The following is a 12,515-nucleotide window of genomic DNA, read 5'->3' on the forward strand; positions in this document are numbered from 1 at the left end:
ATTATTATTATTATTATTATACTTCTACTTTTTTTTACTATATAGTGTTTATAAATAGAATAGTGATAATAATAAGCTTTATATGTTAGCAAAAACGAAGATATAATGTATATTGGTTGTCCTGCTGCTGCTGCTGGTTATTCTGCTGGTTGTCAGGTGACAGTTCACTCACTGTCGTCGTAAGTTGTGTTAATATTGTTTTGGTTGTTCTAACCGTTTATTTGAGGGTGACAGTTAAAAAACAAAAAAAAAAATTAAAAATTGGTTTCCCCAATAGTGTAATATGGGCTGCAGCAATTAACAAATAACAAGAATAAGTTATTATTATTATTGAAAGAGTTGTAGTAGTTTTTTTTTTTTTAGTGTGTTGTGTATGTTGGAGAGTAGAAAAGAGAAGATCTTCTCTTGTACTGTCATATTCAAAGTTTGTTTTAAACATATTCACTTGTTTGTTGAATTCTATTATTTACTATTATTTACTATTATTACTTTTGTTAATGTTTATACCTACATATTTAAACTGCTAACTTAAGCTTGAAGTGGGCTCTGAAAACGTTTAAAATATATAATAGGAGAGGATTGATTTCTTTTATGATCAGAAATAATAATAATAATAAATAAATAATAAATATTCGATTTGATTTGATTTGGTTGTTTGATGTATGACTGATATTTATATACAATAATAATAATAATAACTTGTTGTTGATGTCTCTTTATAATTTATAAAATCTGTTAATTTGAGTTTGTTGTAGAGGAGTGCTAAACGATTATTATTACTTCTGCTACTTGTAGATAGATATATATCCACGCACACTTTTCTCTCACAAATAAATAAATAGATTAATAGTGTAAAATAAAGATAAAAAAGATAGATAAAAAATATATTAAATGTTGATGATTAATTTTTCTGACAATTTTAAATAATCAGTTTTTTGAGAATCGAAAAAATAATTTAATAAAATAAAAATAAAAATAATTATTGGGTAGCTTTCAAGGATTATTCGTTCAGATCATCAACCTCACTATGATCATGAGTTCATTCATTCATCCATTTTTATTATTCTTATCCAACAAACAAGTAATCTTATCTTATTTATTCTCTATCTACTTTTTTTTTTATTCATATAAATTATTAATAATAATCTCACATTTAGTGGGGTATTGTCAACTATTCAGATGTATGGTATATCTGCTGCCTGTTCCACTCTCTTCTTCTTCTAGGGTTTCTGATCAAAACAGAAGTGAAGGTGGTTTTTTGTATCTGTGTGTTGTGAACGAGCAATCTAAACAACCCCTGCTACCCCACTGCAGAGTGCTTGCTTTTAATATGATGGATGTCCATCACAGATGGTGATAGAAGGTGCTTCTTCGTACCGTCAATTAACGAATTGTCCAAAATCGTCGAGTTGTTGAGAAAATTTGAAAGACAAACCATGTCTGTCTCACAAATACAACAATGTCTCATTCCCTTCTTTTTCTCATCCAGTCTGTGAACCTTATACAAGTAGGAGGAGGAGTATTGTGTTGTTTCATTCACGTTTTATTCATATTCATCAATTACTAGTAATAACTATAGACAAATAAATCTAGTTTATAGTTAGGAGGAGGTTTTATATATGTATTCATTCTGAGTAACAAACAAAACAGACAAGACAGGACAGACATAACAGACAGGAATTTATACTGACTGAGTAACACAACGCACACACATATATATATATAAATATACATACGTAGGAGGATGGATAGGATAAGGTTATTTTTTCAAACCAAATCTTATAAACCTCTTCAAGAGGTTTCAACGACAAACTCCGATGAGACAAACATCAACCAACAACAAGAGCAAGAACAAGAAGATAATCCATATCTCTCCAAACCAAGATTTAATGATCTTTCACCTGAAGACAATGCAAATATATTTCAAAAGGTATAACCACCACCTGTTTAGATTAGATTAGATTAGATTGATTGATGATTCAATACTTATACTTTAACATCTAACATTCACATTTTTTATAGCTTAGTTTTTCATGGGCTCAACAAACAGTTGATAGAGGCATTGTAAGAGCATTAGAGTTACCAGATATACCAAAATCACCATCATTCCTTCATGTTGAAACATCTTCAAAAAAATTAGATGATTTTGATTGGAGTAAAAAGTAAGTGTCCATGGAAATGAATAATAAGATGGAAATAATTATAATTATATCTTTACTAATAATATTTTTGATTTATTATAGAAACGCAATTATTCGAAAATGTTATCAACAATTTGTTTTTAAAAGCAAAGGATTCATTGCCATTAGATTACTTACAGTTCTTGGTTCATTAATTACACCTTTTATTTTACAACAGTTTGTATAATATTCCAAACCAACCGACCTATTTATTATTACCGAATGAATGTACTAATATGATTTATATATATATATATATTTTTATAGTTTTATTTTATTTATTCAAAACAAATCAGATTATCCAAGTTGGCAAGGATGGTTGCTATGTATTGCATTGTTTGTATCTAGTACACTCAATTCAGTTGGATTGCAACATGGATATTGGTATGGACTTTTACTTACCCTTCAAGTCAGAGGATCATTGACAAAAATTGTGTTTCAAAAGATGTTAAGATTAAACAACACTTCTAAACGTTCCTACACTGGAAAACTTTTAAATCTTGTTAGTGTTGATATAGAAAACTTTTTAGATTATTTTTGTAAATATATAGACAAAGAACAACAATCATTTCATTTCACCAAAGTGTGTGTCTAACCTTATCTATTTATTTATTTTATTTAATTATTTATTTATTTATTTATTTTAGGGAGTAATTGTGTTGATTTAGTTATTCATCCATTACAAGTTACTTTATTATTGGCATTGTTATGTTATTATATTGGATTGGCTGGATTTTTTGGATTCCTAGTGATGGCTCTTATGATTCCACTTAGTACTTTTACAAGTACAAAAGTAACAAAATATTTTTTAGTTTCACTTGATGTATGTAAACAAACAAACAAACAAACAATATAAACAAACTAAATAGATAGATAATGTGCTAAACTAACCTTTTCTTTTCTTTTCTTTAAGTTTTCAGATGAAAGAATTAAATTAATTGGAGAATTTATAAATGGAATTAGATTTTTAAAGTTGTATAATTGGGAACAATCATTTATTGATCGTATTCAAAAGTATAGAGATCATCAAATGGCAGCGCAATGGAGGAAATTTTTCTTTTGGTCGATTGATCAAACCATCATTCAACTCAGTAATGGATTGGTATTGTTTGTAGCATTGTCAATCTATACGATTAGAGGTAACGAGTTGACAGCTGCCATTGCATTTACAGTCATGACTATATTTGTCTTGCTCAGAGAACCAATCAACAAACTGCCAGAAGGGTGTCAACGTCTTCTCAAGGTACTGTCATCGGGCAGACGTTTGGAGAAATTTTTAAATGCACCAGAGACATCGACCAAGTCACTTACCGAACGTTCACTTGGTGGGTTTGAAATTGTAAATGGAGAATTTAGTTGGGATGATAGTTCTAATTTTGATGATTTCGACATCGATGAAAATGGAAATGAAAAGAAACAAGACAAAGAAAAAGATAATCAAGATGACAAGATGGGGTTGGATGATGGAGCCGATTCTTTAATGATGGTTGAAATGCTGCCAATCGCAGAGACACTTGGTATTGAAGATAGAAGACGATCGGTACTCAAGAATATTAATTTCCTTGCACCTCATGGCAAACTGACCATCATTGTTGGAAAGGTCGGCGAAGGCAAGTCATCACTAGTGTCTGCACTGATTGGGGAGATTTCAAAGTTGGGTGGAACAGTGTATGTTCCCGGGTCGATTGGGTATACTCCTCAAGTAGCATGGATGGTGTCTGGTAGTTTGCGAGACAACATTTTATTTGGTAAACCGTATGACAAGGAAAGATATATTAAAGTGATTGAGGCATGCTGTCTCAAACCGGATCTTGTTCAATTGGCAGCCAAAGATTTAACGGAAATTGGTGAAAAGGGTATCAACCTTAGTGGTGGTCAAAAACAAAGAATATCATTGGCTCGTTGTCTCTATAGCAATGCCGATTCATACGTTATGGATGAAACATTGAGTGCTGTCGATTCAGAGGTTGCCAAACATCTCTTTGACCATTGTATCACTGGTATGATGGATGGCAAGACACGTGTACTTGTCACACATCAACTTCAATTCCTTCCTCGTGCAGATCACATTGTCGTCGTCGAACAAGGAGGTCAACTCATTCAAGGAACTTATCGTCAACTAAAAGAACAAATTGATTTTGAATCAATCCTAAAATCAAAATTATCTTCAATCAACAAAAATGATGGAGAAACTAGTGAAAATGAACAAGTAAAAGAAGTAAAGAAAGAAAATGGCGTGGAAAATATTGATCAAGAGAATATTGATGAAGTATTTCAAGATATTATTGATGAAGCAAATGTTTCTTCATCTTCATCAACTCCAGTTATTCATCATCATCATCATCATGTTGAAAAGAAAGAAATTAATATTGATCAATGCATTTACATGGATGAAGATACAACTGATGAAAATAATATATTAAAATCAAAAGCAAAGTATGTATCAAAAAAAAAAACAAATCAAAATCAAATCAAATCATTTATTAATTATATATGTTAATTTTATAATATTTTTAGATTATTTGTACAAGAAGAATCATCAAAAGGAGAAGTAAAAAAGGATATTTACTTGAATTACTTTAAATCTGGAGCAAGTACATGGTTGTATGTATTGATTTTTGTGACTTATTTTTCGAGTCAGGCAATTTGGCAATCATCAGATTATTGGTTGGTCATTTGGTCAAATCATAGTATTCAACCAGAACCAGGATCTCGATTCTATCTACTAGTGTATATGGGATTCTTGATTGGTTTTGCTGCACTCTTGACAGTCCGTCATCTTATCATTACTAGTATGGGTTGGAATGCATCTAAATCACTCCATCACAAGCTTTTGAACAACGTATTTTATAGTAGTTGTGCATTCTTTGACAGTAATCCTGCAGGTCGTATTTTAAATAGATTTTCAAAGGATATTAATGATATCGATGAAACTTTGGTACAAGCCATTTCAGATATTCTTTTTTGTGGTTCCAATGTCATCCTGTCACTTGGTATTATGATTTATGTCAACCCTTGGATCTTACTCCCTTTTATACTATTACTCTTTGTATACAATTATGTTCAAAAGATGTATCGTGCATCTTCAAGAGAACTAAAGAGAATGGAGAGTATTGCTCGTAGTCCAGTTTACTCTCAGTTGACAGAGACGTTCAATGGGTTGCAATCGGTACGTGGGTTTGGTCAACAGGCTAGATTCACCTCGGAAATGTCCAGTCGTATCGATCTTAATCAACGTCTATTTTACCATAGTTTCTCGGTGAATAGATGGTTGGGTGTACGTCTCGAAGCTCTCTCGACTGCCATGGTCCTGCTATCATCTATCTTTTCAATGCTGAGTGCTAGCTCGAACCCGGGTGCAGCTGGTTTGGCCGTGTCGAGTGCCATTGGACTCACGGGTGTGCTCAACTGGACCATCCGTCAGTACACCGAGCTCGAAGTCAAGATGAACAGCGTCGAGCGTGTGCTAGAGTACGTCAACACCAAGCCCGAGGGTGCCCGCGTCGTCGAGAGTAACCGTCCGCCCGCCAACTGGCCGCAATACGGTGTCGTCGATTTCGAGGACGTCGAGGTGCGCTACCGCCCGACCATGGAGCCGTCGCTGCGCGGCATCACCCTGCGTGTTAGCGCGTCCAACAAGGTCGGTATCGTCGGTCGTACGGGCGCGGGCAAGAGCACCATTGGCGTGGCGCTCTTTCGCATGCTCGAATGTTCCAAGGGCGTCATCAAGATTGACGGCATCAACATTGGCGACATTGGCCTGTCGGACCTGCGCTCCAAACTCGGTGTCGTCCCACAAGAGCCGTTTATCTTTTCCGGCACCGTTCGTATGAATCTCGACCCTTACAACCTCTACACTGACCTGCAGTTGTGGGAGTCACTCGAGAAATCACAAATCAAGACGATTGTGCAGGCCATGCCCAATGGACTCGACAGTCTGTTGGACGAGGGTGGCGACGGCTTCTCGGTTGGCCAAAAGCAACTCTTGTGTCTGTCACGTGCACTCTTGCGTGATGCCAAGGTCGTCCTCATGGATGAGGCCAGCTCGTCGCTCGACTACCACACCGATGCCATCATCAAGCAGGTTGTCCACGACAACTTTAAGCATTCCACCGTACTGACCATCGCTCACAGACTCGACACTATCATTGACAGTGACAAGATCCTCGTAGTCGACGCCGGCCGTGTCATTGAATATGACCATCCAACAGTCCTACTCGAAAATCCATCTTCCAAATTCACTCAACTCATTCAAGCTCAATCCCATCTTTTGGATACAAACCACAACAACATTACTCCTGGAGGTCATATTCCAAATGAAATTAAATCAAATTAATAAAAACTAATGCTATATATAATTAGTAATATATATATTACCCCATCATCATTCCTATTCCTTCCTTGGGATAAGGACCTGTCCCTTTAGATTAACAAGATATATTGGTACCACATTAAAATCTTCAAAATGTCAGAGGAGGACGTTGAACCCAACAATTGTAAATATCTTTGGGAGCTCCAATCGTCGGGTTCGAAATGACAAACGAAGTGGGCCACGATTTACACTCAAAATGGTATTCATTAGAGAGAGTATTCTAACTTTAGGGGAGGGTCCCTCCCCTGCCCCTTTGGTTGAGGACATCTCTCCTGCATCCCCGCATTCGATCATTGTGTTGGATGTCAACCTGATCTTTTCACCTTGTATTCTCGTTCAACTCTAAGAGAGAGAGAGAAAAGATAGCGCGTGTTGTGTTGAACATCATCTCAAGGTATTTGGTTCTCATTCATTTTATTTCTCTATTCTATCTACCTATCTATCTTTATCTATATACTATACATTTAATAATAAGAGAGAGAGAGATACGAACCACTAAAGAATAAAGGTAATCAGTTAATTCACATACACCATTCTGCACAGTCAGTGTTCATTATCAAAATTACAATTACTATTAGTATTAGTACTCTATACTATTGTACCATACCACCAATATCTGGGGGGCAATTTCGGTTACTACCCTAACGACAATCTATATGCACACCACCGTTTTCAACCGTCCTCTAGACTTGCTTGGTATGATGAAACCGAAAAAAAAAGGGGGGCCAACATAGGCAGAGAAGCCACATAAAAACGTCGGTCGATACACTTCGATACTAAATCGTCATGACACACTCGAGAATATGAGGCGAGTCCTCAAGTCATCGAACAGCACCCCCTCAATAGTGTGGATGGATAGGACAAACTATCAGTTTGCTTTCACTGGTGGTGTAGGTGGAGATGAAACCAAAGTCGTAGGCACTTGCCTGCCTACCTTTAGATGGTAGTATGGTTTGGTTTGGAGTGAGAATTCATTGACTGTCCCTCTCCCTCTCTCTCACAAACTGATATCTTACCTCCTTCTAAATCTTTCATTTCTTTCTTTCTTTCTTTCTCCTCCTTTCTACATATTACTTTTTTTTTTTAAAAAGAACTCTAACTTTTACTGTTTTAGTACTTACGAAGATTATTACTTTTTTAATTTAATTATATTATTCTCTTATATTAAATATTTAATATCAAAGTTTAAGATTAAATAACAACAACAGTAATTAAGCCTAATCACACTTAGAGATTTGTAATAGATCTAATATCAATCAATTAGTCATAATCAATCATGTAAATATATATAAATATATATAAATATTAATCTATGATAGAGTTATCGTCACCACACACATAGATCGATCAAAAGAGATAGATATCTACTACTGTACATCTTTCTTGTGCTTTGGCGATAGATACCGTTTGTTGTTGAAGAAAAAACATCAAAATTCAAACCAAAGCAGATATCTGAGGTTTCATTAATGACTTTTCAGAGTGTGCAAGTCGATGTCATTTCATTCATTTTATTCTATACCTATACATACATATATCTGTCTTTGTCTATCTATCTATCTATTTATCTAATCTATCTATTTATCTAATCTATCGATCACAATCGATTATAATATTTTGTTTTCATATATCCATATATAAACAACATATCTATCTATATATCTTACTATTTTCAATTATCATAAAACACTATAGTATAGTAGAAACGCAAAGCTTTTACAATAACCCATCAATAGTATAGTATAGTATATGTTTTAGTATGTTTTGTTTGTAGCCAAATCGATTTAGCTACACCAACAACAACAACAACAAAGGAATCACATCATCACCCAACCCAAAAATAGTAGATTTATAGTAGGTTGGTAGGTTTGGGTTGGTTGGATGTCTGTCTATTTACATTATAAACAGAGACTTCATCATAACAAACACAAACATACCACCAAACAGCAGACTGCTGGTCTGCTCTGCTCTGCTGCTGTTTGTTAAAAGGGGGATGGTTTGGTTGTATAGTCGTCGCACATAACCCATCATTCCTCAACGCTTGCGTGTTCGTATCAACCACCATCATCACCTCCCTCCCTCCCTCCCTCCCTCTTCCTTACTAGTAAGTGCAAAGATGGATGTGGTGGTGTAACTCGATTTGCGATCGCACACGTAGAGAGAGGTGAGTGAGTGAACAAAAAGGATGGGATGCTCACTTGTTCACCTTCAGCACACTCACACACGTGATGATGTTTTCATTGGTGTGTGGTGAGGGTTTGCCTTCTACTTTGATGATATGCATGCATGCCAGAAGAGGAGAGAGAGCAAAGAAAGCAGCAGCAGCAACAACAAGCATCGTGGAGCTGACAACTTGTCAACTTCATTCTCTTTCATTCTCTCTATCCCATTCTCTCTCTCTCTTTCTCTTATCATCATCGCCATCATTTGACAAATCAAAGCAATAATAACAATAGTCTTTATTCATACATTTGTTCTTTCTTTCACTTTCAGTATACATCACATCACATCACATCGCATCGCATCGCTATAGCAAACCTTCATCAACTTCATTCATCCATCCCTCCCTTCTAGTCATTATCATCCCCCCTAAAAGTTATTCATCATACACTCTTACTTACTTACTTACTTGTATATTCTTCTTCTTCCTCTGTGTCAACCATTAGAGCCTTCTACATTCAATCAATCAATCAAGTCTTTTTTAAAAGAAGAAGAAATCCATATAGACAAACAAAAAAAAAAGATTATATATAAAGAGTCATTGATCAGATCATGAGTACCAGTCATTTGGCAGATGATTCGATTCGTCTCAACAACAAAAATGAATATGAAATTATAAATAGACAGTTCAATAGCAACAACAGCAGTGTTGTTGGAACACAGTCCAATGCAATGAATCCAGCTGCACTAAACAGCTTTATAAACATTGGTACAACCACGGCAGCGGCCATTACCGCAGGCCTCTATGGCAACAATGGTATCAATATAAATGGGGTCAACTCTTCTTCTACCTCTGCCAATAACAATTCGTCGCCAACTAATATGTATACAATCCAACCACAACAGGCACAACAATCACCATTCCAATCAACTCAACAACAACAACAACAACAACTATTTAATAATCAACAACAACAACAACAGCCTTCCCAAATCTATATAATCCCTCAACAACAACAACAAACTCCTCAACAACAACAATACTCACCCAATAACAATGGTATGAATCATCATCAACAAATGGTTCAAAACCCACAACTCCAACAATTGCAACAATTACTCCAAATACAGCAACAACAACAACAACAGCAGCAACCCCAAATACAACAACAACAACAACAACACCAACAACAACAACAACAACAACTTCAAACATTGGATAGTAAATATTTAGAGCTTGTTAAACAACAAGCTATGGAAATCAATAAGCGAGCAGAAGGCATGCCAGAATATGCCAATATCTATAAACCTGCAACACTTATTGAACAACAATTCCAACAGCAACAACAACAACAAGCATTTATTTTACAACAACAACAACAACATCAACAATTACAACAACAACATATACAACAACAACAACAACAACCTCTGCAACAACATATACAACAACAACAACAGATAACATCTACAACAACCACAACCAATACAATTAATGGCTCTGGAATAGCTTCTAACCATCATTCACCAATATCGAGCAGTGCCAATAGCCCAGTATTAATGTCATCACTTTCACCTACAATGCAACAACAAACACCCCAAACCTTTATGGATCAGCAACAGCAACAACAACAACAACAACAATCATATATGATTCAACAACAAATTTTCAACTCTACACCTACATCTGCCCTAACATCTCCACCATATACATCTGTTTTGGGCGCAACAACATCTCCAACTCAACAACCACTGACACTGCAACAATCGTCTTTGACCGATACCTCTGTCGTGCCTCTAATTTCGTCACAAACCACCATATCTGACCTCAATCTTGTAAATATTCAATCTACTCCACAATCCAGTCTCTCATCAGTTGGTGGCTCTACATTGTCACAGCAGCAGTCGACAATGACATCTACTATTAATATCAATGGTACCCTTGAAGAGGTGCCACAAGTCAAAAGAAAAAGAGGAAGACCACCCAAAAACAAAGATGGTTCGACATTGGCCAGTATGGCTGCTGCCGTTACTGCCGCAGCATCTACAACTACTGCTGTAGACGAGTCAAAGGCAAAGAGAACAACCTATCTCTGCAACAAGTGCAAGCAGCCAAAAAAGGGTCACAACTGCGCCTTTGGCAACGATGGCACCGACTCTGTGCCTGGAGACAATGACAACAACGAGGAAAACAGCAACACAACAGACATGCCAAAGAAAAAGAAAAAGGATAAACATTCCTCTTCATCCTCTTCTCCAAATAGCATCAACACTACCCTATCTTCCTCCTCTACTACCGAACACAGTTTTGATGAATTTAATAACCTTTTACAAAATGATAACCTTTTACAAAATATAACTTGTGATGATATTGGAGGTGGAACTACTAATAATAATAATAATAATACTAATAATAATAATAATAACAGTGGAAATGTATTGGGATTGATTAATCCTGCCATTCAAACAACTTTACAACCATCTTCGACTAATTTGGTATCAAACACAACAACATCAACAACAACAATTGTACAAAATAACCAACAACAACAAACATTTTATGATAATAGTAATAATAATAATTTAATTTCACAACAATTGTATTCAACTAATAATAATAATAATAATAATAATAATAATAATAATAATAATAGCTCTTCACCAATCAATACTCTTGATCAACAACAAACTTTGACTTCAACATTGTTATCAAATATCAATGGTAGTTTAAATTCTACAATGCTATCCTCTCAACTTTTAACCACTAATAGTTTAGCAATCCCAGATGCAACCTCTATCTCCATTCCAGTTATCCCATCTTATCAAGAAGATCAAGACGATGATGATGATGATGATCAAGATGAAGATGAACAAGAATAACCAAAAAAGAAAAAAAGAAAAAGAAAAATAAACAAATTAATATAAATAATTTAATATTTCCACAACAAGAAAAAATTAATTAAATCCATCCATATCCAGTATCGTACTACTATTTTTGATGCGCATAATTATTAAATCTTTTTCATAAAGAAAAAGAATGAATAATAAAATAGATTGAATTTCAATCAATAATTTATTTGGTTTTGTTTCTCTCTAAGTTTTGTTGTTGTTATATTCCATTATGATTATTATTGGATTGATTTCTTCTTTTTAAAAACATTTATATAAAAAATATGTTGTTGTTTGTTGTTGTTGTATTAATATTAGTTGAAGGATGATGGGATGAGGAAGAATGGGTGATTGATACTAGTACTTTTGGTATTTGTTAAATTAAATTATTATTGTTGTTGTTGTTATTGATTATTATTAGTTATATATTATTTGATTTATGTTTTTTAGTTTGTAAATTTAAGAATGATTGGAATCAAAATGATAGCCAAAACCAAAAGAACAACCAAAACAATAATAATTTGTAGCTTCATATTTCTGCACCACATTTGTCTTCTGATGGTGACTGTTTGTTTCTTAAAGAGACGAGCATTGTTGTTCATTGAAGCAGTCTTGTCTTGGAGATTTGATGCCTTGTCGTGATTGTCCAACATCAAACCAATGTTGTTGTGCATAACATCCTTTACCTTGTCTACTTCTTGTAGAATGGCTTGGGTCTTATTTGGTTGATTTGCATTATTATTTCCTCCGTGTGACATGATTGTATATTGATTATTATTGTGTTTAAAGGAAAAGAAGAAAGTTGAATTGAATGTAAAGAAGGTTGTTTTGTTGATAGAGTGAATAAACTTGAAGTTTAAGATCGGATTGTTTTATGTACCTAAATAAATATAATATAATATTAATTAGTATTATTA

At 34.6% G+C, this 12,515-nt stretch overlaps 4 protein-coding genes across 4 annotated transcripts; 3 read left to right on the forward strand and 1 right to left on the reverse strand.

Moving 5' to 3' along the window:
* Nucleotides 1–105: 105 nt before the first annotated feature.
* abcC6 (ABC transporter C family protein) lies at nt 106–6,516 on the forward strand (the record flags this gene model as incomplete). Its single annotated transcript, XM_004360961.1, has 9 exons — nt 106–179; nt 364–383; nt 1,797–1,930; nt 2,023–2,162; nt 2,244–2,357; nt 2,448–2,719; nt 2,828–3,003; nt 3,094–4,616; nt 4,698–6,516. The coding sequence occupies 9 exons, from the start codon at nt 106–108 to the stop codon at nt 6,514–6,516; spliced, it is 4,272 nt and encodes a 1,423-aa protein (XP_004361018.1).
* Nucleotides 6,517–7,355: 839 nt separating this feature from the next.
* DFA_05300 (uncharacterized protein) lies at nt 7,356–7,767 on the forward strand (the record flags this gene model as incomplete). The annotated part of the gene is made up of 2 exons (XM_004360962.1): nt 7,356–7,498; nt 7,737–7,767. The coding sequence occupies 2 exons, from the start codon at nt 7,356–7,358 to the stop codon at nt 7,765–7,767; spliced, it is 174 nt and encodes a 57-aa protein (XP_004361019.1).
* A 1,554-nt stretch (nt 7,768–9,321) lies between these two features.
* Nucleotides 9,322–11,589, forward strand: DFA_05301 (uncharacterized protein; the record flags this gene model as incomplete). The annotated part of the gene is made up of 1 exon (XM_004360963.1): nt 9,322–11,589. The coding sequence occupies one exon, from the start codon at nt 9,322–9,324 to the stop codon at nt 11,587–11,589; it is 2,268 nt and encodes a 755-aa protein (XP_004361020.1).
* Nucleotides 11,590–12,044: 455 nt separating this feature from the next.
* sybB (synaptobrevin domain-containing protein) lies at nt 12,045–12,356 on the reverse strand (the record flags this gene model as incomplete). Its single annotated transcript, XM_004360964.1, has 1 exon — nt 12,045–12,356. One exon carries the CDS (start codon nt 12,354–12,356, stop codon nt 12,045–12,047), a length of 312 nt encoding a protein of 103 aa, XP_004361021.1.
* Between the last annotated feature and the right edge of the window lie 159 nt (nt 12,357–12,515).

This window comes from Cavenderia fasciculata (assembly GCF_000203815.1).
Source record: "Cavenderia fasciculata unplaced genomic scaffold Scf_Dfasci-G-o-80e12.f1-5, whole genome shotgun sequence".
Classification (NCBI taxonomy): Eukaryota; Evosea; class Eumycetozoa; order Acytosteliales; family Cavenderiaceae; genus Cavenderia; species Cavenderia fasciculata.